General features: G+C 34.9%; 1 protein-coding gene across 2 annotated transcripts; it reads left to right on the forward strand.

Annotated features, from left to right (window-relative positions):
* The first annotated feature begins 581 nt into the window (after nucleotides 1–581).
* Nucleotides 582–27953, forward strand: LOC144956483 (uncharacterized). 2 transcript variants are annotated; one of them, XM_078887016.1, is made up of 18 exons: nucleotides 582–1278; nucleotides 1637–1719; nucleotides 3432–3598; nucleotides 4195–4624; nucleotides 5398–7312; nucleotides 8218–8476; nucleotides 9394–9550; nucleotides 10725–10806; nucleotides 14844–14911; nucleotides 16691–16827; nucleotides 17594–17664; nucleotides 19075–19227; nucleotides 21286–21392; nucleotides 22729–22876; nucleotides 23736–23905; nucleotides 24684–24821; nucleotides 26201–26382; nucleotides 27459–27953. In XM_078887016.1, the coding sequence occupies exons 2-18, from the start codon at nucleotides 1675–1677 to the stop codon at nucleotides 27643–27645; spliced, it is 4416 nt and encodes a 1471-aa protein (XP_078743142.1). In that variant the 5' UTR covers nucleotides 582–1278; nucleotides 1637–1674; the 3' UTR covers nucleotides 27646–27953. The 2 variants fall into 2 exon arrangements, with proteins under 2 accessions (XP_078743142.1, XP_078743143.1); XM_078887017.1 differs by having other exon boundaries at nucleotides 27462–27953.
* Nucleotides 27954–27981: the final 28 nt, after the last annotated feature.

The raw sequence follows: 27981 nt of genomic DNA on the forward strand, positions 1-27981 counted from the left end.
TTATTCTTATATTTGTTGTATATATATTTAATTTACAGGCTTTCAGATAAAAAGCATTGTGTTTATAATCGGTAAAAGAGCTATTAAGACATGTTTTGTTTTGTTAAGTCACGATTTTGTCAGCCTTTTTTCCATTGCTATAAATATCAGTCATCAACGTAAAAGAGTGCCCACCATCAGTTTGGTCGATATACTCTTATAATATGTTTTTTCTTTCTTTCTTTTTTTTTTTTTTTTTTTTTTTTTTTTTTTTTTTTTTTTTTTTTTTTTTTTTGCGATGAAACACAAGGAATACGCAAAAAAAAAAAAAAACAACCCAAAAAATGAAAAATCTAATTAAAAACAAAATCTTATGGAACAGGTTTAGTCACAAACTTCCGATATAAAATCAGATCGGCGATATAGTTGAGGAGAGGAGAGAGAGAGAGAGAGAGAGAGAGAGAGAGAGAGAGAGAGAGAGAGAGAGAGAGAGAGAGAGAGGATGGGGGGGGGGGGGAGTGAGAAAAGGAAGGAGTGGGGGAAAGAGAAAAAGAGGTGGGGGGGGGGTATTTATTTTAGAGTGGGGATGACCAAAGCAATGCATTGTTAGTTGTACTTTTATTCATCCAATTAATTTCCATTTTGTCTTCTTTTTTTTTTAGTCAGAGCTGTAAATACTTACCTACAAGTTGGTTTCAGATTCTTAAAAAAGAGAGACTATTCCACCATCGTAAAAATCAACTGAAGCCTTTCTTAAAGGAAATAATCCTTTTTATTCTAACCGTGGTCATATTTTAAAATTCATATAATGTGAAATATCGTAACAAAGGGATTACTGTCGTTTTTCTATCAGTTCTATTAACATTAGCGCCGATGATCGTAGCTGTTAGCTGTTGAGGTTGTTTTGATTACTGTGGTGATGATGGCGGACGGTCATTCTGCTCTCGTCGGATCAGATCATCAAATTTGAGTGGCGGATTTGTCCTCATGACTTGCACAATATAAGTACACTACAGAATGCATCTGGCTCTTGGTGGTCAATCATATCTCAAACATTCTAATTATTAATAAAGCAGTCTTCATTATTCATTATTCACTAAGTAATCCTGAATGATGATTCAAGTTCCAGCTCTGCACTGCAGAACTCCAACTCCAATCATTCATCAGGTATCGTTTAGGTCAACAATCAAGACTTAGGCACGATAGTATAATGATTTAAAGTATACAGAAGGGGAAATGGGATGAAGGCTTAGCACAGGCCTGTCCAACTTGCAGGAAACTATCATAAAATGGCAAAAGGTGAGTGTTCAAATGGAATCGATTGGGGGGGGGGGGGGGGGGGGGGGGGGGAAGCAGTTTATTATATTTCATGACATTTTAATTTTGATTATCAAATTATGTTGATCGTCAAATTGATTCGGGTAACCATTTTTACTTGTCAACTGTTGCTTCAAATTCCTTTAAATTCCCGGAGATTTGCTAGTTCTATCTATGTTTTCTTTTCAATAGATTTGGTAGTTGGTATTGGCTTCAAGTTCAAGGAACTGTTCGACTTTCATGATTTGCATTAACATTTTATCAGAAATTATAATTACTCATGTCTATGAAATCGAATCAGGGGTGGGAGAATAATTGATTTTACTGTCTATATCCACAGATAAAACTACCAAGTAGTAATAATATTCTTTATGCATCATGTCATCAACAGTCGTGTGCGTTGTTGAGCCCATGAATAATAAGGTAAGTCTTGAAATATTAATTAGAGAGTTTGCAAAGTCAAGTGAAGTGTCTTATGGTCACGGGCCAAGATGTTGTGCCCTTGGGTAAGCAAAGTCACTTAACAATGAGTTATAGATGAGTACCTGGCTTTAGGCAATGACGGATATTGGAAGATTTCTAGTACAAAAAAGATGCTCAATGGGTATGTTGTACTATATAAAATAGAAGTGTGGTTCCATGTGGTTTTCCGAAGGAATAAATGAAGCATTGTGAGGCACAATGAGCATGTCAATCCATTAGCACTATGTAAATGTTCGTATTTGTTCTTGTAGGGCCTACATTTATTTATTCCAAAGGATAACATTTGTAACTTATCAAGCATTTTCTAATTATCCAACTACATTCGTCACAGGACTAACTATGGAGGAAATCACGGATTGAGATAGCGTTAAGAAGGAAGAATTTTGATAGTTGTACACATTACAATAAGAGGAGCACTCACTTAGAGCCCCCCCCCCCCCCCCCACACACACACAAAGAAAAAAAAAAGAAACAGAGGATAGACTATGAGCAAGATAGAAGAAGAACCTGACATAGCTTGTTAGAACATTGAATGAATTAGAAAGGTTTGCAGCATACAGATAGGGATGAGGAGATTCTTATGGGCGGACGTTGCAAAGAAAAAAAAATGTGACCCTCTGATTCATGTCCATGGTAGAAAAATAAAAAGCAGTCCCTCAAAATTATAAAGTTCATTGAGTCAGAGTTTGTTTTACAGAGTTATTCTGTAATATTGTTTATACAAAGAATGAATAACATTCTAACACTGTATGTTAAGACTGTAATAAATAACAATGTGAAATTGAATTTAAACTTCAATTTAATTACAAAAACAGATCAAATGAACGTGTCGGGTTTCCCCTTTATCAACAAAACAGGATAAATGAAACACTACAGATGAATGAGATAATGTGGTAGTAGCGTTTTTAAGATAAATAAATCAATTTGTAATTAAATTGAAGCTTACATTCAATTTCACATCTTTATTTATTTCTTCAAGCATGTAGGTTCACATCTATATGCACATATTTGTATGTCCGATACCTGAACCCAATTATGTTCTTGATTTAACATTATTGTAACTGACAAAATTTTGCATTGGTTTTAAAGTATTTCCATCACAGTAATGAGCCTTTAACAATTTGAGTTATTGGATCTGCAAATATGTACATGCTGTTTCATATTGTAGTGAGGAAAACAAAACTATGGGTTTTTTTCTGCCAATTTTCAAGGTACTGTCAACAAATTTATAAGCTGAAATTTTGGATAGTCTTTGATAGATTGACAAAGTATTACTCTTTAACCCTCTCCTTACCAACTATAGGAAAATCGTCACATTCATTATGATACAACCAATATTTTTCTTATACAAATTTCTTTTGTACATCATAAAATTTAAAGAAAATGAACAGTGTGTTGTAGAGCATGTTTTGCGAAAGAAAGTATGTATCGCAAGAACTTTACTGCTAATGTGTTTGAGTGATAAAAAATCTACTTTCGTGTTAGTTGAGAGTGAAGTTTTGGGGAATATCCTGAAAATGGCTGGTAAGGAGAGGGTTAAAGATTCTAGTAATACAGGTTCTATCAAAGCTGCTTGCATTTTGTTTTCTTTCCTTTGATAATTTAGATGTGAAATAAGATATAAAGAAAGACTTTCTTTCTTTTTTTTCCAGGTTCTCCCAACTGACAAGTCTGGCCTGCCATGGGAACTGTGGCAGATGATTCTGTCATGGCTGTCAGTGGCCGACTTATGTCATGTGGCACGTGTATGCAGAACGTGGAATGAGTTAGTCAACAGCGTGGATGGAACCAGATGGAAAGAATTGTATCTGGCATGCAAGTGAGTGCTCATAGCTTTTGGTTTGTGCTCTTTTTTTTCACCATAAGGGTCATCTCTTAACACTCACTCACTCAATTCTCTCCTGGCCTGCTGGCACTTGAGGCGATGCAAGAGATCTCCACCTGGTCCTGTCAGCAGCTATTCATGGGGCCATCTCGAGGGACAGACCTTTCTGTTTTAGATCCCTCTCTACGGTACGTCTCCAAGTCTCTTTGGGGCTTCCTGGCTTCCTCTCTCCTTGGGGTGTCCATCGCAGAGCCTTTCTTATCAGTGTTTCTTCAGGCCTGCAACATGTACTTATTTGCAGGTCTGATGCCCCAAATTGTTATGGGCTCATTGTTGTAATGGAATTACTGTGAAACAACGCACGTTTATGTCGATTACAACAAATTTATATCAAACCCATAATTGTATTCAGTTATCAGACCTCTAAATATGATTTATTCTTGATTTTGATTTTGATGTTTTTAAAACATCAGTCTTGACTTTTGTTTTTCTTTTATTATTTGAATACATTTATCCATTGTTGTTTATTTGTTCAGAGCACATTTTGATTTATCAATAACTCCTTTTTTTTTTTTCTTTAACACAAACAGTGAGTGGCGCCATCCATTCTGGCCTCTCAACACCAAAGTAGAACCACCATCATGGAGACAAGCCTACAGAGACCAGTACATGGCAACAACTTTTTGGAAATGGCGACATAAACATGAAGTCAAACACACATCCTGCACACTATTTTTTAAGCGCACTTGCCTACACAAAACCCTTCATGTGGGAGCTGGCTTAGAACACGAGAATCTCAAGTCTGCCTTGGCGGTTGCCAATGCTTACGACCGCATTGTTGTTCATCCTGGGATTTACGATGAGCAATTTGAAATTACTGCCAAGATTCCGTTTGAGTTGATTGGAGATGGCGAATTGGGTAGCATCATCCTCGTTGTGGGAATACAGCAAGTTGCACTCACTGCGAGACTAAGTAATTTAGTCCTGCGAGCTCCGTGGTTCACCAGTTTTATTGTTATGGTATGTTTATTGATGGATAGAAATACTCACGTCAGTGTGTTTGTAGACCAGTGTCAGGACTGGTATACAATCCTTGATAGATCTGTGTGATTAAGTGCTATTGTTAATGATAAATATGATAATAATGATAATGATAATAAAATCAACAAAAACATCAACAATAATAATGATGATGATAATAATAATAATTATGTTGACATCGGAAATAGCAATATAAATTTTACCTATAATTTTAGATTAATGTATATATCAATAAGCAATGTAATTTTACTGTATTTGAGGCGCCTGTACTATGTAGGTAGAAGAATGGACCTACATAAAAATTTCACAACTAAGATCATTGCCTTCAGAATGTTTTTTATTCTCTCCAGATTAGCTGTTACAAAAATTTTAGTAAAAAAAATATTTTTTCTTGTATTTCAATCATTTTAGGATTGTTTTTGATTGCCTTTTTTCTGTTTTTTCTTCTTCTTTTTTTTTCTTTTTTTTTGTTGTTGTATTTTTTGGGTTTTTGGGGGGTTTTTTTTTGGAGGAAGGGGGGGGGGGGGGGGGGTGAGGCAACAAATCAGAGAGCTTGTTGTGCCATACATTGTATTTATATAATCTAGGGCTATACAATGTTGGTTTATAATGTTTACCTTAGTGATCATATTTTCCCTCATTCTCAATAACATTTGAATGTGAAATAAATACAACAGTTATTGATAAGGAATATTTACCAATTAAAATTAATTTTCCGATTGTTGTATAATTGTCTGTTTTTCTTATTTTAGATCAACTCTGGCTATCTCCAAATTGACAAATGCATCCTCGAGGAAGGAATGATCTGTGCTCAGAGTCCAAGTACGCTTCACATCAAATTCTGTACTTTCCGTCATGCTACTGTCATTTTACAACATATGAACACTAGTGTCATTGAAAACTGTGAATTTTCACAGAGCTACAGTGCCAATATCATTATCGAAGGCCAACCCAAGTCGGAAAAAAACTGGACTTATACATATCTCAGAGAGCAAACCAATGCTATTTTCCACCAAAAACGTTCCATGCATCGAAAAAAGCATGGTTTAAAAAATACAACGAGTATGACCTCAACATTGCATTCTTCTTTCACATCAAAGTCTTTAACAACAGGGTATTCCTCTCATATTTATGACACTATATCACATGACCCCAGCTGTAATTTCGATGACCCAGGTGCCACTTTTCTCCACCCCAATTTTCTATCAGGACGTTACCCTGGCACAGATAAAGATGGCATGGTGGGTTGTGGCGATCTTCAATCCATGTATCAAGAACCAGACGACCCCGAGCTTCCTTCCTCCGCCACAAGAAAATCATCATTGTCCTTACCTGTCTCGAAACCCAATCAGAACAACAACAAAACGAGTAACGTCAATTCTACTGCACCAGTTACAACAACCACCACAGACAAAACTGGAATGGTGATTCATCAACATCATTTCAAGTCTGGAAATTCTTCATCAACATTATCCACACAAACAGCAGCTCCTGAATCAAAAGATACTACAAGTAAGGAGCACAAAGAATCGTTTACTCCTAAAAAAATATCAGACTATCCACCACCCAGAGATGTAAATCCAAATAGCAACAGCGGTATCGTTGCACCACTAGGAGCTTCAACTGTTATTGAGAACAAGTGCGGCAGCATGAAAGATCAATCTTTTACTATTATTGAAGGAGCCGCTGTTGATGGAAATGGTAAAAAGTTTACATCGAGCACTGATTCCAAATACAATACTCACATTGACAACCTGACGCAATCCCCTGCTCATACGAGTAATGCACACATAACATCAGAAGCAGCTGGCAATACAAAAGGCCACCCTCAATCGCTCAATAAATCATATCAAGAATTTAAACATGGTCAAAATTCTAAAGACAAAACAAAAGCCTCAAAAAGATCCCGTAGGAGAGCGAATGGTTCAATGCATACCGGTCATGGACCACAATCTCCAACTTTAGCATTTTCACAACTTGATTCTGCGCAAACTGTTTCTTCAACTGCCTCGCAAAACACAGAAATCCCTCAGCCTAACTTATCAGGTGCAGGAACTACAACTCCAATACATAGAAGCTGGAGTAGAAGAAGTAGTAAAGAAAGTGAATCCCCTGTCAAAGGGAGAGAAAGGAGTTTTAGTGATGTGAACAAATACCCATGTACGACGGGCACTTCTGATTTTCCAAGCTCAAGGTTAAAGTCAGTGAGGAGATGTAGCAGTGATGGAGTGGATAAAGACTTGAATTCAAACAAAAACAATTATGACACTTTATCACTTAGAGATAGCAGTTTGAAACTTCAGGACAACTCCCACTTTCAAATTTTATCGTCATTGCAATCATTCAAGCGTTATTCTGGAAGTGAGGAAATTGGTGTAAATCAACGTGAGAGCAGAGACGGTAAAACAGGGTACAAAACAAAAATCCAGTCAGGAGTCAGACCAAAACTACAGCAGCAGCAACAACAACAACATCGACAACGACAACCTCTGTCTCCATCCGACTGTTCCATTGTATCTGGTATGGATGACAGGCAATGTTCACCATCCGTGGATCAATATTCTTTGCGACATTACCACAGTGATGACGATGACACTATTGGAGACTCGGAAGATGACAGCATTTCCATTTTGGACGAGCTTGACCATTCCGATGTGGAGAATGATTGTGAGTCCCATTATATTGTTATTTGTATTGCCTCGTGTTTTTTAGCAAAGCAAATTTCCTCCTCCTTTCTCCTTCCCCACTCTCTCTCTCTCTCTCTCTCTCTCTCTCTCTCTCTCTCTCTCTCTCTCTCTCTCTCTCTCTCTCTCTCTCTCTCTCTCTCTCTCTCTCTCTCCAAAATTATCCCTTACTTAAATGGCATTGAGAATTCCCGTCGACATGTTTTTAATTATTAATATTCCCTTACACAATTTCTATACATTAAGTATTGAAATGTAAGGTCCAATTTATTAAACGAAGACAGATACTGTGGATGTTTCGGGTTTCACCTTTATCAACAAAACACGATGAATGAAACTTATTGTTATTTTTTTCCTTTGAGCTTCAAGCAGCAACATTTTCATTAATAATATTATGAATTTTAATCAATCTATTTTTACCATTCTAAAAAAATATTTTTCTTCACTTTAATGGAGCTGTGTTCAGAGGACACAACCGTGCAATATCATAAAGTGTATTATTATCTAGACACAAAGGCATGTGTTAGATTGTTTTTGGTTTTCTTTTTTCTTTTTTTTTCTTATTTTTGATATTGTTCTGTTTTGTTTGTTTCTTTTTTTTTTTTTCTTTTTGTTGGTTTTCTTTTTCTGTTTTATTTCTTTTTTTTTGTTTTTTTTTTTTTTTTTTGTTCTTCTTTTTCTTTTTTTTTTTTATTTGTATTTTTTTCTAAACCCCTTGAAATAGGTTAGAACAACATAGATTACTACAAGCAGTAATTTATTTTTGTACTTTTTCTGTTATTTTAATTCTCAGAAAATACTTTTTTACTATTAAAAAAAAAGCAAATAAGTAAATATTAAGATGATTTATCATAAATTTGTTGAGATTTTTTTTTTTCTCTGGCAAAGATCCTCCAAACAGACAAAGTAGCAGCAGCAGTTCATCGAGCAGTTCCAGCGACGTCCTCAGTGCTAATTATACAGGCTCTGGTGATGAATTCTCTTCTAGTGAGGAATCCGTCATTATGTTACCTCATTTACGGGAATTTGATTTTGAACCTCTGGACCAGTCCACTTCTCCTCGAGGGGTGGAGGCTGAGGTGGCTTCCATCAACAGCGACTGTACCAGACCTGTCCCCGTGAATGTCTCTGAGGATAAAATGATGAGGTAGATGTGCTATGACTTTGTCTTCTTATGAAATGTTGTGTATATTATTATATAATGAGACTTTATCCAGTGCAAGCTCTAACCATACGCTGTTAATTATTTATTTTTTAAAAATTACGCCATGGCATCGTAAGACACTGTCACCTAGGCATTTCATGAAGGAGTATAGATAATCCATAAAACAGGGGGTCTGATGTTAACAGGAATCACACCCATGTTGTCCAAGTGAGCAAATTGGGGGTTAATAATCTTGCCCAAGAAAAAAAGCGAAAGTGCCTGAAGCGGGGCTCGACCCCAGGACCCTCCAGATCACAGTGCAATGCCTTCACCACCCTTCACCAAGGCTGTGTGGCCTTGAGCAAGTCACCTCGCCCTAGCTCAATTTGCAGCGCTGCACTATGGCTGATGTCTGGGTTATTTCCTTGGAATAGACCCTAGAGACAAATTTCCCCTGGGATGAATAAAGGGAATTTTATGTTTTTTTTAAAACAGTAGCTTTAATCATTTAATCATTATAATTTGTCTCAGAAAAATGTATGCAACGATCGGACAAAATTAACCAGGACTGAGTACCGAGATAGTCGGTGTTAGGGTTGAATGAGTTTTAAATAGCGCAATATTCACTAAACGTGCTCAAAGCGCTTTACAAGGGGTCCTGGCAAACATCAACATTTAACATGTAGGAAGGGCATTGCCTGTTAACAGCCAGGTACTCATTTTACACCTGAGTACAGTGAGATAATGTGAGTAAAGAGCCTTCTCCAAGGACTCAACTATGCGCCGAGTGAGGCTCGAACCAAGGACCTTCCAATCCAAAAGCGAGTGTCATACCACTAGACCACATGGCCTCACAAATTAAAAGTTACAAGTTAAATTTAATTTGTATTGTATTGTATTGTTCCTTTGTTTTTATTCAGTTCCTTCGTGGACCACATACAAGGGGTGTTAGTCCATCAATGTCGTATGAATCACAGTAAGGGAGGGTTGATGGTCACTCTACAGGCACATGCTATTATATCCGAATGTGAGATAAACAATGTCGGGTACGGCATTCGATGTATTCACAACTCCAGGGTAAGTCTTGCTATATAGATTCATGGGTTTAAGTCAGTTTTTGTTTTCGTCATTATATTTCCTTGCGTTATGTTGGGTTTTTTTCCATTTTCTTTCTCTTTTTTTTTAATCATTGCTTAGATATTAACATAAATTTAGCCCATTTCCAAGGATTTATCATGCTCAATACTCTTTACAATTTTAATTATTATTTCTCCCAGCAGGCCATATGGAATCATATTTCCATTTCATACATTACCAGCCACCTGTTGGGCATTCTTTTTGTACTCACATTCTTACAAAACCCATCGCTGCCAAAAGCTAGGTACTCATTCACGTTTTTCGAGTGGGGTAATGTGTGTAAAGTGCCTTACCCAAGGATATTACGTCATGATCAGAATTTTCTATGATCAGTCATCCATCCAATGAATTTGTTTACAGATCAGTACCTACTTACTTTTTTATCCGAACCAGCGACCATCTGAGCTCTAGCCCTTCGGTCTTGTGTCATGACGTAGAAGTTAGACGTCTTTTGTAGTTGTTCCAGGTGACTATACAGTTTGTTATTGATGCTTGGGGTTTGGTGGGAGGAATGTGCATCTCAGTTACAGATCATTGATGATTTATACCCCCATACCAGCCATCTATAGACTAGCGGGGATAGCATCACCACACATCTGCAGAGACGCACAGACCAAAGTTCAGAAATACAAACAAGAAAGTGACACCAGACATCCTCTTTATGAGCATAACATTGTGCCAAGGAGACTGAAATCTAGGAGAAGCTTCCTGACAACTGAAGGCATCCACCCAGACCATGCAGCCATATACAGAGTGCATTCATGGAAAGAATGGGACTGCTGCCCAAATGATGCCATTCAGGAACCCAAAGAAGAACTGCCAAGCGGAGTAAATCTCCCCAGGAAAGATTGGTTGACACTGAACCGGGCAAGGTCTAAAGTGGGGAAGACCAAAACAACCTTACAAAAATGGGGACTTTCTTCAGACTGCCGATGTCAATGTGGACACACGGCTCAAAACATGGACCACATCCTTCACGAGTGCGAACTTGGACCACATATCAGTGATATGGACCTGAGAGGCTGCACCCCTGAAGCCATCCAATGGATCCACCACTGGCGCGACACGATATGATGATGATGATTTATATTTTCATTCATTTCTTTCAATTTAGGTTGTCATCTTGAAAAACAAGATTCATCACTGTCGTACTTCCGGCATTTTCATGCGACTAGCAGCATCGGGACTGATAGCAGGTGAGTATTTTATATCTACTTTTTGATATTATTAATAAATAGAGGTGCCTAAATGAGTCAATAAAATGGAGATAAAGATAAAGGGAGTAAATCTGACTCATGAACGAACAACACAAAACAAACGACGTTTCGGCCCTTGGCCTTTATCAAGTAAACACAGAATACATATATATTTATATTAGATTGTCATCTAATATAAATGTATGTATTCTGTGTTTACTTGATAAAGGCCAAGGGCCGAAACGTCATTTGTTTTGTGTTGTTCGTTCATGAGTCAGATTTCCTCCCTTTATCTTTATCTCCATTTGATATTATTGTGTGGCTTGGTGGTCTTGTGGTATGACACCTGCTTTTGGACTGGTTAACTTGATTAACTCTCTCATTACCGACCATGTTCAAATTTTTTGAAAGGTTACACCAACACACAAATTAAATTGTTCAACTCAAATTTATAAGCAATAATAACAACAAGAGATGAAGTGAGTAGGAAAGTGCCAGAAAACAATAGAGAATAAAAATATCACGGCGGGGATGGGGGTTTGAACCCGCGACCTTACTGGTACGACAACTCCGCTAGGAAAAGCGTGACTCTACCATATGAGCTATCCAGGATCCCAAAAAAGATTGTCTCTAACCCTAGTCATTATTAGAGCTCTCTGTCTTCCCAACTACTTGAGATCGTGGGTCCAACACACACAACATCCGCGAAATTAGTTGGCCAGCAATTAAGCTTAACAGCCAATATTCTCAACACAAACATATAACATAGAAACAATTGAGACATTGAGTATGCTCCAGTATTTGGGGTGAATTTTTAATTCCGAAAAAGTGAGTGGAGCAGCAATAATAACATGCTATATACATAATTTTGTTTTAAAAAGCCTTACAAAAAAAATTTTGTAATTTATAAAAAATCTGAATAAGAAAACTGTTGTTTGTATCGTAAAAAATTTGACAATTTTCCTACAGTTTGTAAGAAGAGGGTTAAAACATCGTTGATGGCAGTGCAAAGTTGATTCCCTGGAAAAAGTCTCTTTACCCACATTCCATCACTACATTAGATGGAGTGGGTTTGGTGCTAGAGCGACAAGCTATGATGATGACTACATTAGATGGAGTGGGTTTGGTGCTAGAGCGACAAGCTATGATGATGACTACATTAGATGGAGTGGGTTTGGTGCTAGAGCGACAAGCTATGATGATGACTACATTAGAGTGTTAAATGAGTACCTGGCTGTTAGAAGCATTGTCTCTGAGAAAAAATAAATTGTAATGGCTCATTGTGCAGCTATGTGGTCTAGTGATATGACACTCGCTTTTGGGTTTGAGCCTCGCTCGGCACATAGTTGAGTCCTTGGAAAAGACTCATATTCTCTCACCATACTCAGGTGTAAAATGAGTACCTGGCCATTAACAGCATTGTCTATGTCGGAAAAAAATTGGAGATCTGCGATTGTGAGTGGAGCAAGCACTTATTCAATAAACACTTATAAAAATCTCTACGTCTTTATTCGATGTCCCTACCACAATGTCAAATGTGGACTTGAGAATATTCAACGAAACAATGAATTGCATATATTTTTTTAATGTCCAATGCATTATGTCCTTGTATAAGACACATTTCATGAATAAACAGGTAAAGTTCATTCTGCTTAACTCGCACACCCCTTTAATATTATGAATAAAAATGCTGTGTTCTGACTAGTATGTCACCCTTCCACTGACCCCGAGATGGACACTACAGTCAACGCCATCTACCGTGGACTAATTGAGGAGCAGTTCCTTAAAGCCATTGGCTCTCTTTAAAAGGTCTCGGATTCAACTCTCCATGGCTGAAGAGTTTAGAGCTTTTATTCTTTATTACCTTCTGGAATTTCTCTACTCCTTTCATTTCCTGTGGATTACTGAATGATGCTTGCTCCACTCACTTTTCTGAATTGATATTCACCCTCTATACCACCTGACTGATGAGTCAAGATTTTGTCCCAGTTTCCTCAGTTTTAAGCTGACAGTAACAATTGCTTGCCACGCTATGTATAAGACACTGGTATACCTCAAAATACTTTCTGCTCAATCTAACTACACCCCAACTACCCAAACACTATTGTGGCCATATAGGAAGAGAGAGAGAGAGAGAGTGTGTGTGTGTGTGTGTGAGAGAGAGAGAGAGAGTGTGTGTGTGTGTGTGTGTGAGAGAGAGAGAGAGAGAGAGAGAGAGAGAGAATAAGTAGGAGTGAAATATCTGTTCAATGTTATAGTTATCATATAACGTTATAACAAGTGTAACTAAATGACAAATTTCCATATTTATGGACAATAAAGATCTATTATTATTATTATTATTATTATTATTATTATTATCATTATTATTATTATTATTATTATTATTATTATTATTATTATTTATTATTATTATTATTATTATTATTATTATTATTATTATTATTATTATTATTATTATTATGATGTAGGATGAGTGGTCTTCCAACACAGTTATTGGGGTCTTTCAACTCAAATCATCTCCTAACATATTGAAATAAGCTGAAGCTTATCATGATATCATGATAATGATTTTTATGCGAAATTCATTGGTAGCTCAACGGTACTACATCTAATTTTGTAACAAAATTTCAAGCAATATTGAGCATGGCCAGTAACTGGGTGGGTAGCAGTGATTTCAAGAATTTCCCTCGTGTTGTTCTTTTTTTGTATAAGGCACATTATAAACACCACTCCACTTGACTAAGGAGTGAATGTGTACCTGGCCATAGACAGTGATGAATGTTTTTTAACCGCTCATTTGGCTTGCTGGGTGAATAATAAATGAAGTATTGTGAAACACTATTGTGGCCATATAGGAAGAGAGAGAGAGAGAGAGTGTGTGTGTGTGTGTGTGTGTGTGTGTGAGAGAGAGAGAGAGAGTGTGTGTGTGTGTGTGTGTGTGTGTGTGAGAGAGAGAGAGAGAGAATAAGTAGGAGTGAAATATCTGTTCAATGTTATAGTTATCATATAACGTTATAACAAGTGTAACTAAATGACAAATTTCCATATTTATGGACAATAAAGATCTATTATTATTATTATTATTATTATTATTATTATTATTATTATTATTATTATTATTATTATTATTATTATTATTATTATTATCATTATTATTATTATTATTATTATTATTATTATTATTATTATTATTATTATTATTATTATTATTATTATGTAGGATGAGTGGTCTTCCAACACAGTTATTGGGGTCTTTCAACTCAAATCATCTCCTAACATATTGAAATAAGCTGAAGCTTATCATGATATCATGATAATGATTTTTATGCGAAATTCATTGGTAGCTCAACGGTACTACATCTAATTTTGTAACAAAATTTCAAGCAATATTGAGCATGGCCAGTAACTGGGTGGGTAGCAGTGATTTCAAGAATTTCCCTCGTGTTGTTCTTTTTTGTATAAGGCACATTATAAACACCACTCCACTTGACTAAGGAGTGAATGTGTACCTGGCCATAGACAGTGATGAATGTTTTTTAACCGCTCATTTGGCTTGCTGGGTGAATAATAAATGAAGTATTGTGAAACTCATTGAATGTGATAAATCTATGGAAATTTGCTCTTTAATCCTCTCCTTACCAACTATAAGAAAATCGTCACATTTGTGACGATTCAATATTTCATATTTATTGTAATGTACATTAGAAAATTTGAAGACAAATCTTTGTTAAAACCGTGATAATTTAATGTTGTTTTATGGGGCATGTCATTCTGGACAAATGTCTCATTGAGTTTTAACTTTTTTTTCATCATGGGTAAGTCAGACATTTCGAGAAAACTCCTAAAAATAGTCATTAAGGGGAGAGTTAAATGTTAAATTTATTTATTTATTTATTTCATTTATTTCAGGCAATGACATCCACTCTAACAAGTTAAATGTTTATATTTATTTATTTATTTATTTCATTTATTTCAGGCAATGACATCCACTCTAACAAGTTAAATGTTTATATTTATTTATTTATTTAATTCAGGCAATGACATCCACTCCAACAATGAAGCAGGCATTGACATCCGCAAAAATGCTGACCCTTTGGTCCAGGTAAGTAAGTTGACAGTTTGATTGTGTCTTACTGTGCTCCATAAGCTCTTGGACTCAATCTTCAATCTTTTTTAAATCAATAATTAAATACAAAGTGGCCGAGTGGTTAATGCATTGCACTGTAACCGGAAGGGCCCGGGTTCGAGCCCCGCAATTTTCCTTGAGCAAGATTATTAACCCCCAATTTGCTCACTTGGACAACATGGGTGATTCCTGTTGATATCAGACATCTTGTTTGATGAGTTATCTATATTCCTTCGTGGAATGCCAAGGCGACAATGTCTTATGATGTCGTGGCGGAAAAGGCATGATTTTTAATTTTTTTAAATACTATTCCTTCAGATCAGAGCCATAAGACCAAATAAAAATGGAAGGAGAGGTCCCATCATACTGATAGATGGTGAGACCTCTTCTTCTGCCTCCCTAGATCCTGGGTTCCCTTACAATTTGTTTTTATTGGTGGTAGTAGTAGTAGTATCGTTCAGTTACACTTCTATGTTCAAGGTATCGATCCAGGTTCAGAAGTCATCATCACATTTGTTGATGGTTTCAAATCCCCCTTCCAGTTTAAAGTGGTGGTTAAAGAAGGGTTTTAGGTCCAAAACATTCTGTGTTAAGTATTGTTTGTTTTGTTTTTTTTGTTTTTAAAAAATTTTCGTCTATTATTTTTTATAGCTTTTATATTCATGTTTATTCAATACTTAAATATGGGTAGAGGCCAGGTGCACCATATTTGTAGGTCTGAGAGCCAAACGCAATTAAAGGCTTGATTTAACACTTTTGCTTTAGACAATATTTTACGCTGGTTTGAGAGTTTTACCATAAAAACTATGAGCCTATAACAATTTTTTTATCAGACCTGCATATAAGTACACGACAGTTTTAGGATTCATTGTAAACATCAAGTGGCATCTATATTTTTTCCCCCCTTTTTAAACTATTTTCCTTTCCCAGTTCAACCAAACGCAATTATGGGATTGATTTAACACTTTTGCTTTGGACAATGTTTTGGCTGATCTGCGAGTATTACCATGAAAACTATGAGCCCATAACAGTTTTTTTTTAACTCTCTCCTTACCAGCCATTTTCAGAATTTTCCCCAAAACTTCACACCCTGACTTACTTGACTTAGATGCCTTTCGCGTCTCGACCGAAAGATCGGGTCGCCTTGGCTGTTTCCAGTATTTCCTGTGTGAGGTGTCTCCAATATTGCCGGTCCCCTGCTAGGGTTCTCAGATTTTCAAGGTCCCCTGCCGTTATGAGACTAATGCTTTGTCCAAGTGTTGTGAGGTTTTTGTTTAGGATCACAGGGAGTGTTGTGATCGGTCTTCCTCTGAAAAGGTTCCCGTGTTTTTGGAAGTATCCCGACATGGCTTGGTTAGCTGGTATGTTTTTGTCCCTGCGTAGTATGTGACCGAAAAGTTGCCATCGTTGTTGTAAAATGTCAAGGGAGATTGGTCTTTCTTCACACCCAACTAACACAAAAATAGATTTTTTATCACTCAGACATAATAGCAGTAAAATTCTTGCGATACATTATTTCTTTAGCAAAACATGCTCTGTGCAACACATGTTAATTTTCTTTAAATTGTATGATGTACAAAAGAAATTTGAATAAGAAAAATATTGGTTGTATCGTAACGAATGTGACGATTTTCCTATAGTTGGTAAGAAGAGGGTTAATCGGACCTGCAAAATAAGTACACGTCAATTTGAGGATTCGTCATAAACATCAAGTGACATCCATATTTTTTCCCTTTTTCCTTTTTCCTTTCCCAGTTCAACCAAATTCACCATGGGAAAAGGTCAGGGGTCGTTGTTCTTGGAAGTGGGCGGGGTCAAATCAAGAAAAATGACATTTTCTGCAATGCTGAGGCAGGAGTTTACATTTTGTATGGTGGTAACCCAACTGTAAGGTAAGATTTGCTGAAGTCTGTTCACGTTTTTTTAAAATCTATATCTGATTAAGTTTGCAGTAATTGTTTTTATTTTATTTTTATCCTGTCTCTATAGATGTCTTTCTTCTACTATATTTTAATCTATTTATTTATTTGTTTTAAAGGAGTTTAAAAGTGCTTGCGATATTTTAGGTCATTTTAACCTCTGGTCGTGATGATAAGTATATTTTTGTCTCATAAACACTATTTACACCATTATCATCATCATCATCATCATCATCATCATCATCATCATCATCATCCTACTCCTCCTCCTTCTCATCTTCCTCCTCCTCATCATCATCATCTTCATCATCAGTAACCTTATTTAGCATTTGAAAATCAAAAGCAGGTTAGAGAGTAATTTTGGTTTTTAAAATTAAAATAAGACACAACTAAACAAACGAATATTTCACAACAAGTGGACAAACAATTATCAAAGGGAAATTTTATAATTTTAAAAAATAAAACTAAAAATAAAAAAAATGAATTAAGAAACAAACAAAGAAAAAAAAAAAAGATAGAGAGGAAGAATAAAAAAAAGAAAGAAAAAATCAACATTATTGTCACATAATTGTCATCAATATAATTGTTGTCATTGCTATTATTTCCTATACTACAGTAAAACACTTTACTGATGAACAAGGGTTACCTACCCTTATAATTCCATATTTACCATAAAATCATCAATCAAAATTTACCATAGATTCTACTATAATGTAACATTTTTACATTTCTGCCACAGTGAAAACTACATTTATGAAGGGAGAGCAGCCGGAGTAGCAGTCAATGCAAAAGGGAAAGGATTCATAATTGGTAAGTTTATGTGCTATTTATAATGTAAATGTTGCTGCTGGAAGATTGGAGAAATAAATAACAATGTGAAATTGAATATAAGACGAAAACAGATAAAATGGACGTTTCGGGTTTCCCCATTATCAACAAAACAGGATGATTGAAACAGTACAGACGAATAAGATAATCATTATCTCATTCGTCTGTAGTGTTTCATTCAACCTATTTTGTTGATAAAGAGAAAACATGAAACGTCCATTTTTTCTGTTTTCGTAGATTAAATTGAAGCTTACATTCGGTTTCACATTATAATTTATGTTCTATCAATAGAACTGTACAAACTTTGTTACTTTTTAATTTTTGTTTCTTTTCTTTTTTTATTATTTTTTATTTGGAAGCTTTTATATTTATTTTTGTTCAATATTTCAATATGGCTTGGGGCCATGTGAACATCTTAGCAGGTCTGATTGTCGAATGCAATAATGGTCTTGATTTAACATTGTCATATATGCGGCTATGTGGTCTAGTTGTATGACACTCGCTTTCAGACCGCTTGGCGCATAGTTGAGCCCTTGGAAAAGCTCTTTACTCACTGTCTCTCATTGTACTCAGGTGTAAAATGAGTGCCTGGCCGTTAACAAAGTTGTCTCTGTCCGAAAAAATTGCAATATTGCCTAACAGGCGTCATGTCCCCTCTTACATGTTAAGTGTTACTGTTGGTCAGGGAGCCCTTGTAAAGTGCTTTGAGCACGTTTAGTGGATATTGCGCTATTTAAATGCTCTAGTTTTTTTTGGGGTTTTTTTTACATAGAATGTAGTCTATAAACTAAAAATGTTCACATTTGTATAGTGCACTTCAATTAAGTCACCGTGCTCAATCCTCTTCACAATTCTTCAGTTAATCCCTGAGCAGGCCACATGGAACCAACTTTCCATTTCATACAGTGCAAGTCATCTTTTAGGTGACATTTTTTTGTAAGAGCATTCTTACCATAGTCTTACTGTCAGAATACTAATGGAAAGGTGTAACTGGAAAGGCCTTGGATGGGAGCAGTATGGACAATGGACGTTTCTTGTAGAAACCTTCACGAACAAAACAATAAACAAAGGAATGTTGAAAACAAATAAAGAAAAATAGACCCTACACTTCTTACTAACATTACTTTAGTTTGCTGTTTTGCTGACGAAGGGTGTGTATCCAAAACGCCACTGTCTGTCCTGTTCCTATCTTAAGCCTTTCCATTTTCACCTGTTCAGTAGTATATTTACAATCCCAGACTTCAGGCAGCCCCCTCAGTCAGGAAAATGAAATGAAGTGAGGTGAAATGCTTTCCAATGGTGATTTATTATTAATACTTAATCTGATTTTTATCACATCATATCCTATTTAGTGAATAAAGGTAATCTCATCCTTATCATATCAACATTTAGATAATGTCATCCGAGGAAATCGTTGGGGTGGCATTGATATCCGCAACTCCAGTTGTCCAGTTGTCAGTGGAAACAGTATCATCAACGGTCTGAGTGATGGTATCGTGGTTGGGGTGGGAGGAAAAGGGAACATTGAGAACAACAATATTACTGGTATGTTATGGTTTTAAAAAAATCATATTTAAAAAAAGCATAATTGTCACATAATAATGATTCACCTTTATTTTTCAAAATTTTGACGCAAAAATAAAGAGAGATATACTCGTCTTGTGTTTTCACAATGCGTAACATAAAAATCTGAAAATCTATGTATTAAACAGTTCTAGACTAAGCAAAAGAGAAAAAATACAAGAAGAAAAAAAAATCATCCCCCAAAAAAGCAGGTAGGGGATCAAACCTCAAACCTCCTGATTACCAGTCAGACATGCTACCATTACACCACAAAGGTTACTTGATAGATGGGTGATGTAAATGTTGCTGCTCGAAACTCGAAGAATGATGGGAATAATATATAGAACCTTTATAAGTCTTGATAAAACCACATTTTTATATTTGTATAAATCGCTCGTTCGACCAATTCTAGAATACGGAAATTGCATCTGGAGCCATCTGGAGCCCATTATATAAAAGACAATCTATTAGTATTGAAAGTGTACAGAGGAGAGCTACCAAAAAAATTTATACAATACAGTATTTATCTTATAAGGAAAGGTTAGAATTTCTTGACTTACCCAGTTTGAAATATAGAAGAATTCGTGGGGATTTAATTCAGGTTTATAGATTGGTACATGGTCTGGATAGGATAGACTTTTCTGATTTTTTTTTCATATTCTAATATTACTTTTACTAGAGGGGACAAGTTTAAGATTTTTGTCTCTAGATGCAAAACAAACATAAGACAAAACTGGTTCGGTATTCGTATTGTTCAGAAATGGAACAGTTTGAAATTTGAAACAAAGAATGCAAAATCTATGGATTATTTCAAGGTGTTAGTAGACAGGGAATTATATGATGGGAGATTTATATATGACGAATAATACTTGTTTGCTCTGCTGTTGACATGGCTTTCAATCTTGTATGTATATATTATGCATTATTATATTATTATGGTTATCTTCTATACGCGTGTGTATGTGTGTGTGTGTGTGTGTGTGTTTGTGTGTGGTTGTGTGTGCGCTTTGCATGTCACGGTTAAAGATATATGTTTGTACACCACATGAGTACATTTAAGTTGAAATACTATCTTTACCACGTGTATCGTTATTGTAATATTTAATCAATAGATTTATGGCATTACTAATTAATATTAAGGGCATTCAAAGGATCTTATCCTATTTTGCCCTATACCACATGTTATGTTATGTTACTTAAATAAATATTAATGTGAAATTGAATATAAGCTTCAATTTAATAAACGAAAACAGATAAAATGGACGTTTCGGGTTTCCCCTTTATCCACAAAACAGGATGTATGAAACACTACAGACGAATGAGATTATGTAGTGGTGGCATTGTTAAGATGAATTAACAAAAACATTGATGGGCAGGAAATGGGATGTCCTTTGTAAGGAAGCACAAATTAAAATAGATATTTATAAAAGGTGCGCAATTGATTTTTCTCTTTTGCTTTGTCTGGTACTGTTTAAGACATACATTTTCAGACAGGGAGGAACTGTGTAGTGCAGTATTTTATCTGTTTTCGTATATTAACTGTTTTCGTATATTAAATTGAAGCTTACATTCAATTTCACATTGTTATTTATTACTTGATAGATGGGACAACTTTTCAGATTTTTATCTTACAACAGCGTTTGCTCCCCAATGTGTTGCTTTGATATATGCACAATGTGTTGAAATTACCTAAGTGTTATTAACACACTCAACCCTAACATCGACTATATTCTTAGTTTACCCGGGTTACTTGCATCTCATGCCTATTTATTACATTTTTCTGAGTCAAATTATAGGCGTAGTATCAAAGCTAATGTTTTCAGTGTATGCATGTTAAAGGTAGTTGAATAAAATTATGTATGTACATGCTCATTTTTATTATATTTTTTCCAATTTTGAAGAGTAACAAAAATTTCTAGGATTGAATGAGTTAGAGAGCTGTAGTTCTAGTGTGAAATAAATTTTGAAAAGATTTAGTCAGTCACTTGTTGATAACAAAAAAAATCACGATTTTTTTTTCCTTTTGATTTACCTCTATAGGTAATTCTGGTAGTGGTATCTGGATGATGTCAGCCAAACATCTTAATATCCATGGCAACCAGATTTGTTGTAACGGCCATTGTGGAGTCATGATGCTGGACAAGTCTGTGAGTAGATTCATTCATTTGTCTGCGCGTTGGCGATCAAGGCCCTCCACTCAACTCTTTCTTGCATCTTCTGCACTGTGTCGTTGTTCTTTTCTGTTCCCAACCATTTGTCAAACCGTCCAACATCTTTTTTTTTTGAAAATTTGATAACAGCGGGAAAGTTGGGCAGAAAAAGACTACAAGTTAGTGTTTTTCTGTCCAACTTTCCTGTTGTTATCTAATTTTCCAACCCTTTCTTTCTCATAATATAATAATAATAATAATATTAATAATAATAATAATAATAATAATAATAATATTAATAATAATAATAATAATAATAATGATAATAATGAAATTGATTTATATTGCGCCCAATCCTCTATACAATAAAGCTCTAGGCGCATAACAATGACATCAATCCATTCAAATTTCTCTCTCTCTCTCTCTCTCTCTCTCTCTCTCTCTCTCTCTCTCTCTCTCTCTCTCTCTCTCTCTCTCTCTCTCTCTCTCTCTCTCTCATCAACAATCATAAGTATTCCGCCATCTCCATCACTTTGTTGATAGTTGTCTTTCTGTCTGTCCATGGGATCCTCAGCATTCTTCACATGGACCACAACTCAACCACTCCTTTCTTTTTACTATCAGCAGCCTGTGTGAATATCTTCCAAATCAAAACAGCCTCAATGAGATTTAGGAAATGATAAATAAAAAATAGATTTGCCATCAACCGATAAACAATTGGAGGCATTATTGTTTTAAAAGTTTATAATTTTCTGGTTCTCTATTTCTTATTCCTTCATTAAAAAAAAAAAAAACCTTATTCTTTCTTTCTTTTTTCATTCTTCCTCTCTATCTTTTTTTCTTTCTTTCTTTTTTTTTTTTTTTTTGTTTCTTAATTCATTTAAATATTTTTTTATTATTATAGAATTTCCCTTTGATAATTGTTTGTCCACTTGTAGTGAAATATTCGTTTGTTTAGTTGTGTTGTGTCTTATTTTAATTTTATAAACCAAAACTATTCTCTAACTTGCTTTTGATTTTTATATGCTAAATAATGTTACGAGAACGACACTATATATCAAACTAGCGACTGTTAGTTCTTTCTATTGCATTAATGGATTATTGGCGGCAGATTTTTGTTCAGTTTGTTTGTTTTGTTTTTCTCTTTTATTAACATAAGTCAGGACATCAAATCAACCCAAAGTTATTTTTTACCTATATACACCTTCATATTTCTCTATTATTATTTATTTTATTGTTTGCTGCAGAAGTTTCAAGTTCTAAAATTTCCTTTCATGTACTTCTCTCTATTTCTTATTGGAACTGTTAAATTTATTATTTTGTTCCGTCCCAGACAAGTACAATGGACGTCCACCTCAACCAGCTAATGCCAAGTGGGATAACTCATCACAGTTTTTCTCAGTACGAGGATAACTTTGTCCACCCGGAACCTAAGGCTGCCTATGCCATCCTGCAGTACAACAACATCTCACATAACAAAAGTATGAATATTTTTTATAAGTAACATTGGTTTTGTCGTTTCAGAAAAATGTGTTCTTCTTGCTGTAACCTGATAATGAGATCCCCAAATTCAGACAATGGATGAAAATGGTTATTGCATTTATCGATGGCAAACACTCTGTTTCTAAGCAGTTGACAATTCTCTGTTTTAAATCTCCCAATGTGGCCGAGTGGTTAAGGCATTGCACTGTGACCCGGAAGGCCCCGGGTTCGAGCCCTGCTTCAGGCACTTTCGTTTTTTTTTCCTTAAGCAAGATTATTATCCCCCAATTTGCTCACTTGGACAACATGGTTTATTCCTGTTGACATCAGACATCTTGTTTGATGAATTATCTATATCTTTTATGGAATGCCTAGGTGACGATATCTTCTGATGTCATGGCAGAAAGGCCTTCTTTTTTTTAAATGTGCCAATATATATCTATGACTCATTTACCAGATGTAAGTTGGGTTTATTTTTTTGCTTCCTATTCATCCAATTAGGATGCTTTGGCTATGTCTCTAATCTTCTGTGTCAATTCCTATTACATTTCACTTGTTTTGCTACGGATCCTAATGACTGAAGATATTCCGTTTGATTTTAGTTCTGGGTCATTTTGAAAAACTTGTGTCCAGATGGGATGAAAAAAGTGTTCATGACCTTATTAGCTGGTATAATTTCATCTTTTCTGAGTATATATCCAAAAAGTCGCCATCTTTTTTCTTGGATTTGAATAGATAGAATTCTTTCATTGCACTTATTGTACAGTGTTTTATTTCATATATATATATATATATATATATATATATATATATATATATATATATATATATATATATATAATATTTTATATCTACAAGGCCAAGGCGTGGTAGTGGAGATACAGGAGGAAGTTCACATATCCCACAATGCAGTGCATGGTAACTTGAAGGATGGCCTCGTCATGGTACAAGACGCCCCTGCCTTTATAGACAGTAATAGCATCACTCACAATACTGGGCATGGATTGGTCACTTCCAACAGGAATAAAGTGAGTTGTCTTTAACTCTTTGGCTCTTGCAAAGCCATAAATCTTATGGCCTCTGATTTTGTGACACTTTCTTTTTCTCTTTTATGTAAGAAGTAGTCCTTCAGTAATCCTTCAGAGCCATTAGGCTCGTGGAGCCAGAGTTAATCTCAGTTTCTATAGCGTAAAATGGACAATGGCAATTGCTCGTATTCTTTGAATAGGATGCTAGTCTATCACAAAGTACTTTCCACCTGATCTAACAGAACCAGCTACTCGATCACAGTGAAATACAAAATCATTTTAACTAGTAACCGATATTCAATTAATTAAAAATAGAAATAAAATAAAATTCCCTATATTCATCCAATAGGGGAAATTTTTCTTTAGGGTCTATTCCAAGGGAAGACTAGAATAACCCAGGCATCAGCCGCAGTGCAGCACCATGAGGTGACGCTCAAGGCCACACAACACGGCACGTTTTCAAACTCTGAACTTTTCGGGTACGAAGCAAAGACTGTACTGCGAGCCAAGCTGCCCTACTTATGGGCTTGATTTAACATTGTTGTAATGGACAATATATATTGATTTGGTTTGAAAGTATTTCCATTATACAATGATTAGACCATATCAATTTAAGTTATCAGATCTGCAAATAAGCACACTTTGACTTTTAGGCATCTGGTTCTTCCTGACATAACACCATTTTGAGGTGAGAGGTCACAAATGTGGCATGAGCTGAAATGTGTTTTCTTTTCAAATGTGTCTTTGAATTCAATAATTATTTGTTTTGTATCCCCAGGTTCGGGTGACTGGGAATGGCATCTATGATAACACACAACACGGTGTGTTGTGTCAGAATGAGTGTGTAATGGAAGATAATGACATAGTGGGCCAAGCCAAGTGTGCTGTCATGGTGGACGGAACCAGCTGTGTAGAGGTAGGGTAGGAAGAAATTAAATACAAGTATGGTACACAAAAAACATAAACTAAGTTTCAAACTGAATGTGTTGATAAAGAAGATGTGGAAATGTTTATTTCATGCTTACAATTGAAAATTGAGATTAACCTATAACCTTTTTGTTAAGATAAAACTTTTTATTAAGGAGAGTGAGTTTTGTTTCTTAGATTCTAAAACGCCTAACTGTCCATTTCTGACTAATTAATATTTACATTGGACTCACTTTTCTTAATCTAGGTATCATAAACTAAAATTTCGTTATACAAATAGCAAAAATTAAATTACAAAATCACATGTGACTTCCCAAACCATGGAAAATAACACTTTATTTATAAAAATCCGAATATAAATAAAAAAGGTTTTTAAATTTTCATTTTTTGGTTATTTGTGGAGAAAAATAAATCTTGGTTAGGGAAAAAGAAAAAATAGGCTTTGTTTATATAGATGGCGTTTAAAAAAGCTAGCAGACAATTTTTGCTATTTTAATCTTCAAAGGCTGATGATTTTAATGGTATAAGTTTTCTTTTTACCAATAACTTAAATTCAAGAGAAAGAGAGACTGTTCAAAGAGACCTCATTTTTGATGATTTGTGAAGAAACATTCACCTGTTAACAGCAGTAGTTTGGGATACCTACTTAATCCAGTCCATTCTAGCTAACTCACACCTCACCCAAGTTTCATTGTTTTGACTGTAAATTCAATTTTCATCATCCAGTACAATCCAACATTTCCTGACCTCCCATAGTGGGCAGGGAGGTACATATTGTGTCTTCTATCCCAGTCAAATGTATAGTTTTGGGAGATATTTTTTTCCTTGTAAATCTGTTATGTACTGTCTTTTTTAAGCATATGATTTGTAAACATTTGAGTGTATTCATCTTAGTGAGATCTTGTGCTGGTGTCTGGGTGATACTTTTAGGTAATCTTAAACTAAGTACACAAATAGTGTGCACTTGGAATCTACATCTGTTTCCTATTTGAACCAATTCCCCTTTGTCTTACCTTTTCTTGGGTACTTTAATTGTTATTCTAGAACTTTTTACTATCCCATTTTCTTCCTTTTTACTGGCACTGATATGACCTTAATGTGTTGCAAGCGCCATAAAACCCTTAAAAACACAACAACAACAAAAATTAAAAAGCAATCCAACATAATACCGTTTTGAGATGACGGGTCACATATGTGATATTTATATAAGCTCATATACGAAATAAACAAAAATATCTGTCAGCAACTCTCCTTCTCCATGAGTTACAGAGCCTGTGACAATGGGGTGAAGCACTATATAAATGCCATTTTAAATTATTATTTTTTACACCAAGTCCTAAATCTTTCAACTCAACTCTATTTTATCAGTTGACCAACAATCGCCTGAGTTCCTCCACCGAACCAGCGGTGAAAGGTGGGAAAAAATCCAAAGTGGTCGCCAAGAGGAATAAGATTTACGACAAAGGAGGTGGAGACTTTGCCTGTGAGGGGAAGATAACCACATCCCACAATACACTTGCCCGACCCACCCTTGTCTTAGAATGTGCCAAGTAAGTAGCTGAATAATAATAATAATAATAATAATAATAATAATAATAATAATAATAATATAATAATAATATAATAATAATAATAATAATAATAATAATAATAATAATAATAATAATAATAATAATAATAATAATAATAATAATAATAATAATATTAATAATAATGATAATAATAATAATAAAATAATAATAATAATAATAATAATAATAATAATAATAATAATAATAATAATAATAATAATAATAATAATAATAATAATAATAATAATAATAATAATAATAATAATAATAATAATAATAATAATAATAATAATAATAATAATAATAATAATAATAATAATAATAATAATAATAATAATAATAATAATAAAATAATAATAAATAATAATAATAATAATAATAATAATAATAATAATAATAATAATAATAATAATAATAATACATATAATAAGCTGCTAGAGGCTGTAGACTTTAAAAAGTAATAAACAAAAATGACTATAACAGCTTCAAAATGAACAAAATACCAAACACATGAACCCTTCAGGCTCAAAACCCTCCTTCAGCCAATAACAAAGACGATCAAAAATATACATGCATCATTTAAAAAATTGAGCTTTTGAGCGCGATATCCACTAAACGTGCTCACAGAACTTTACAAGGGTTCCCTGGCCAACAGCAACATTTAACATGTAGGACGTGACATGACGTGTTAGGCGATATTACAATTTTTTTTCGACATAGACAATGCTGTTAATGGCCAGTTACTCATTTTACACTTGAGTACGGTGAGATAATTTGAGTAAAGAGCCTTTTGCAAGGACTCAACTATGTGCAGAGTAAGACTCGAACCCAGGACCTTCTGATTCCAAAAGAAGAAGAAGAAGAGGAAAAAGAAGAAGCAGAAGAAGAAGATGAAGAAGAAGAAGAACAATAACAACAACAATGACAACTTTTCTTTAGACCAGGATTAAATTGAAAGAATCCTGAATGAGACTTTTCAAATTGTTACTATTTGATTATGAATTGTTGTTTTCTAATCAATTCTTTTTGTTTTCCTTTTTACCATCACTTTCTAGTAGGAAATCCGATGAGAAAGAATTTGGCAGGACGGATTTCCTGTGCGACCCCCCGCCACGCCCCCATGCTGTGCCCCCACCTCCTGTTACAACCATCCCCACCCACAGGGTCACAGTTGTCACCAAGGTCATGATGCCCTCTAAAGAAGGCTGTGAGCAGGGGAGCAAATTTTGTGTGATTTTGTGAACTGGTGCAGTGATAAAGTTTACAAATTAACCCTCTCCTTACCAACTATAGGAAAATCGTCACATTCGTTACGATACAACCAACACTTTTCTTATTCAAATTTCTTTTGTACATCATAAAACTTAAAGAAAATTAACAGTGTATCATGTAGAGCATGTTTTGCTAAAGAAATTATGTATCGCAAGAACTTTACTGCTATTGTGTTTGAGTGGTAAAAAAGATATTCTTGTATTATTTAGGTGTGAAATTTTGGGAAAAATCATGAAAATGGCTGGTAAGGAGAGGGTTAAAGGAAATACAAATCAAAATATGAACGAGATTGTTTTCAGTTGACTC

This window comes from Berghia stephanieae, chromosome 11 (genome assembly GCF_034508935.2).
Source record: "Berghia stephanieae isolate SIO BIC M18660-M18661 chromosome 11, UCSD_Bste_1.3, whole genome shotgun sequence".
NCBI classification, from domain to species: Eukaryota; Metazoa; Mollusca; class Gastropoda; order Nudibranchia; family Aeolidiidae; genus Berghia; species Berghia stephanieae.

What these genes read in the sequence shown, in the direction of transcription:
- LOC144956483 (XM_078887016.1), top strand. Translation starts at nt 1,675, where the DNA reads ATGTCATCAACAGTCGTGTGCGTTGTTGAGCCCATGAATAATAAG. An exon ending in AGGGAAAGGATTCATAATTG is followed by an intron (nt 17,665 to 19,074) that starts GTAAGTTTATGT and finishes ATCAACATTTAG; the next exon opens with ATAATGTCATCCGAGGAAAT. An exon ending in TGAGAACAACAATATTACTG is followed by an intron (nt 19,228 to 21,285) that starts GTATGTTATGGT and finishes TTACCTCTATAG; the next exon opens with GTAATTCTGGTAGTGGTATC.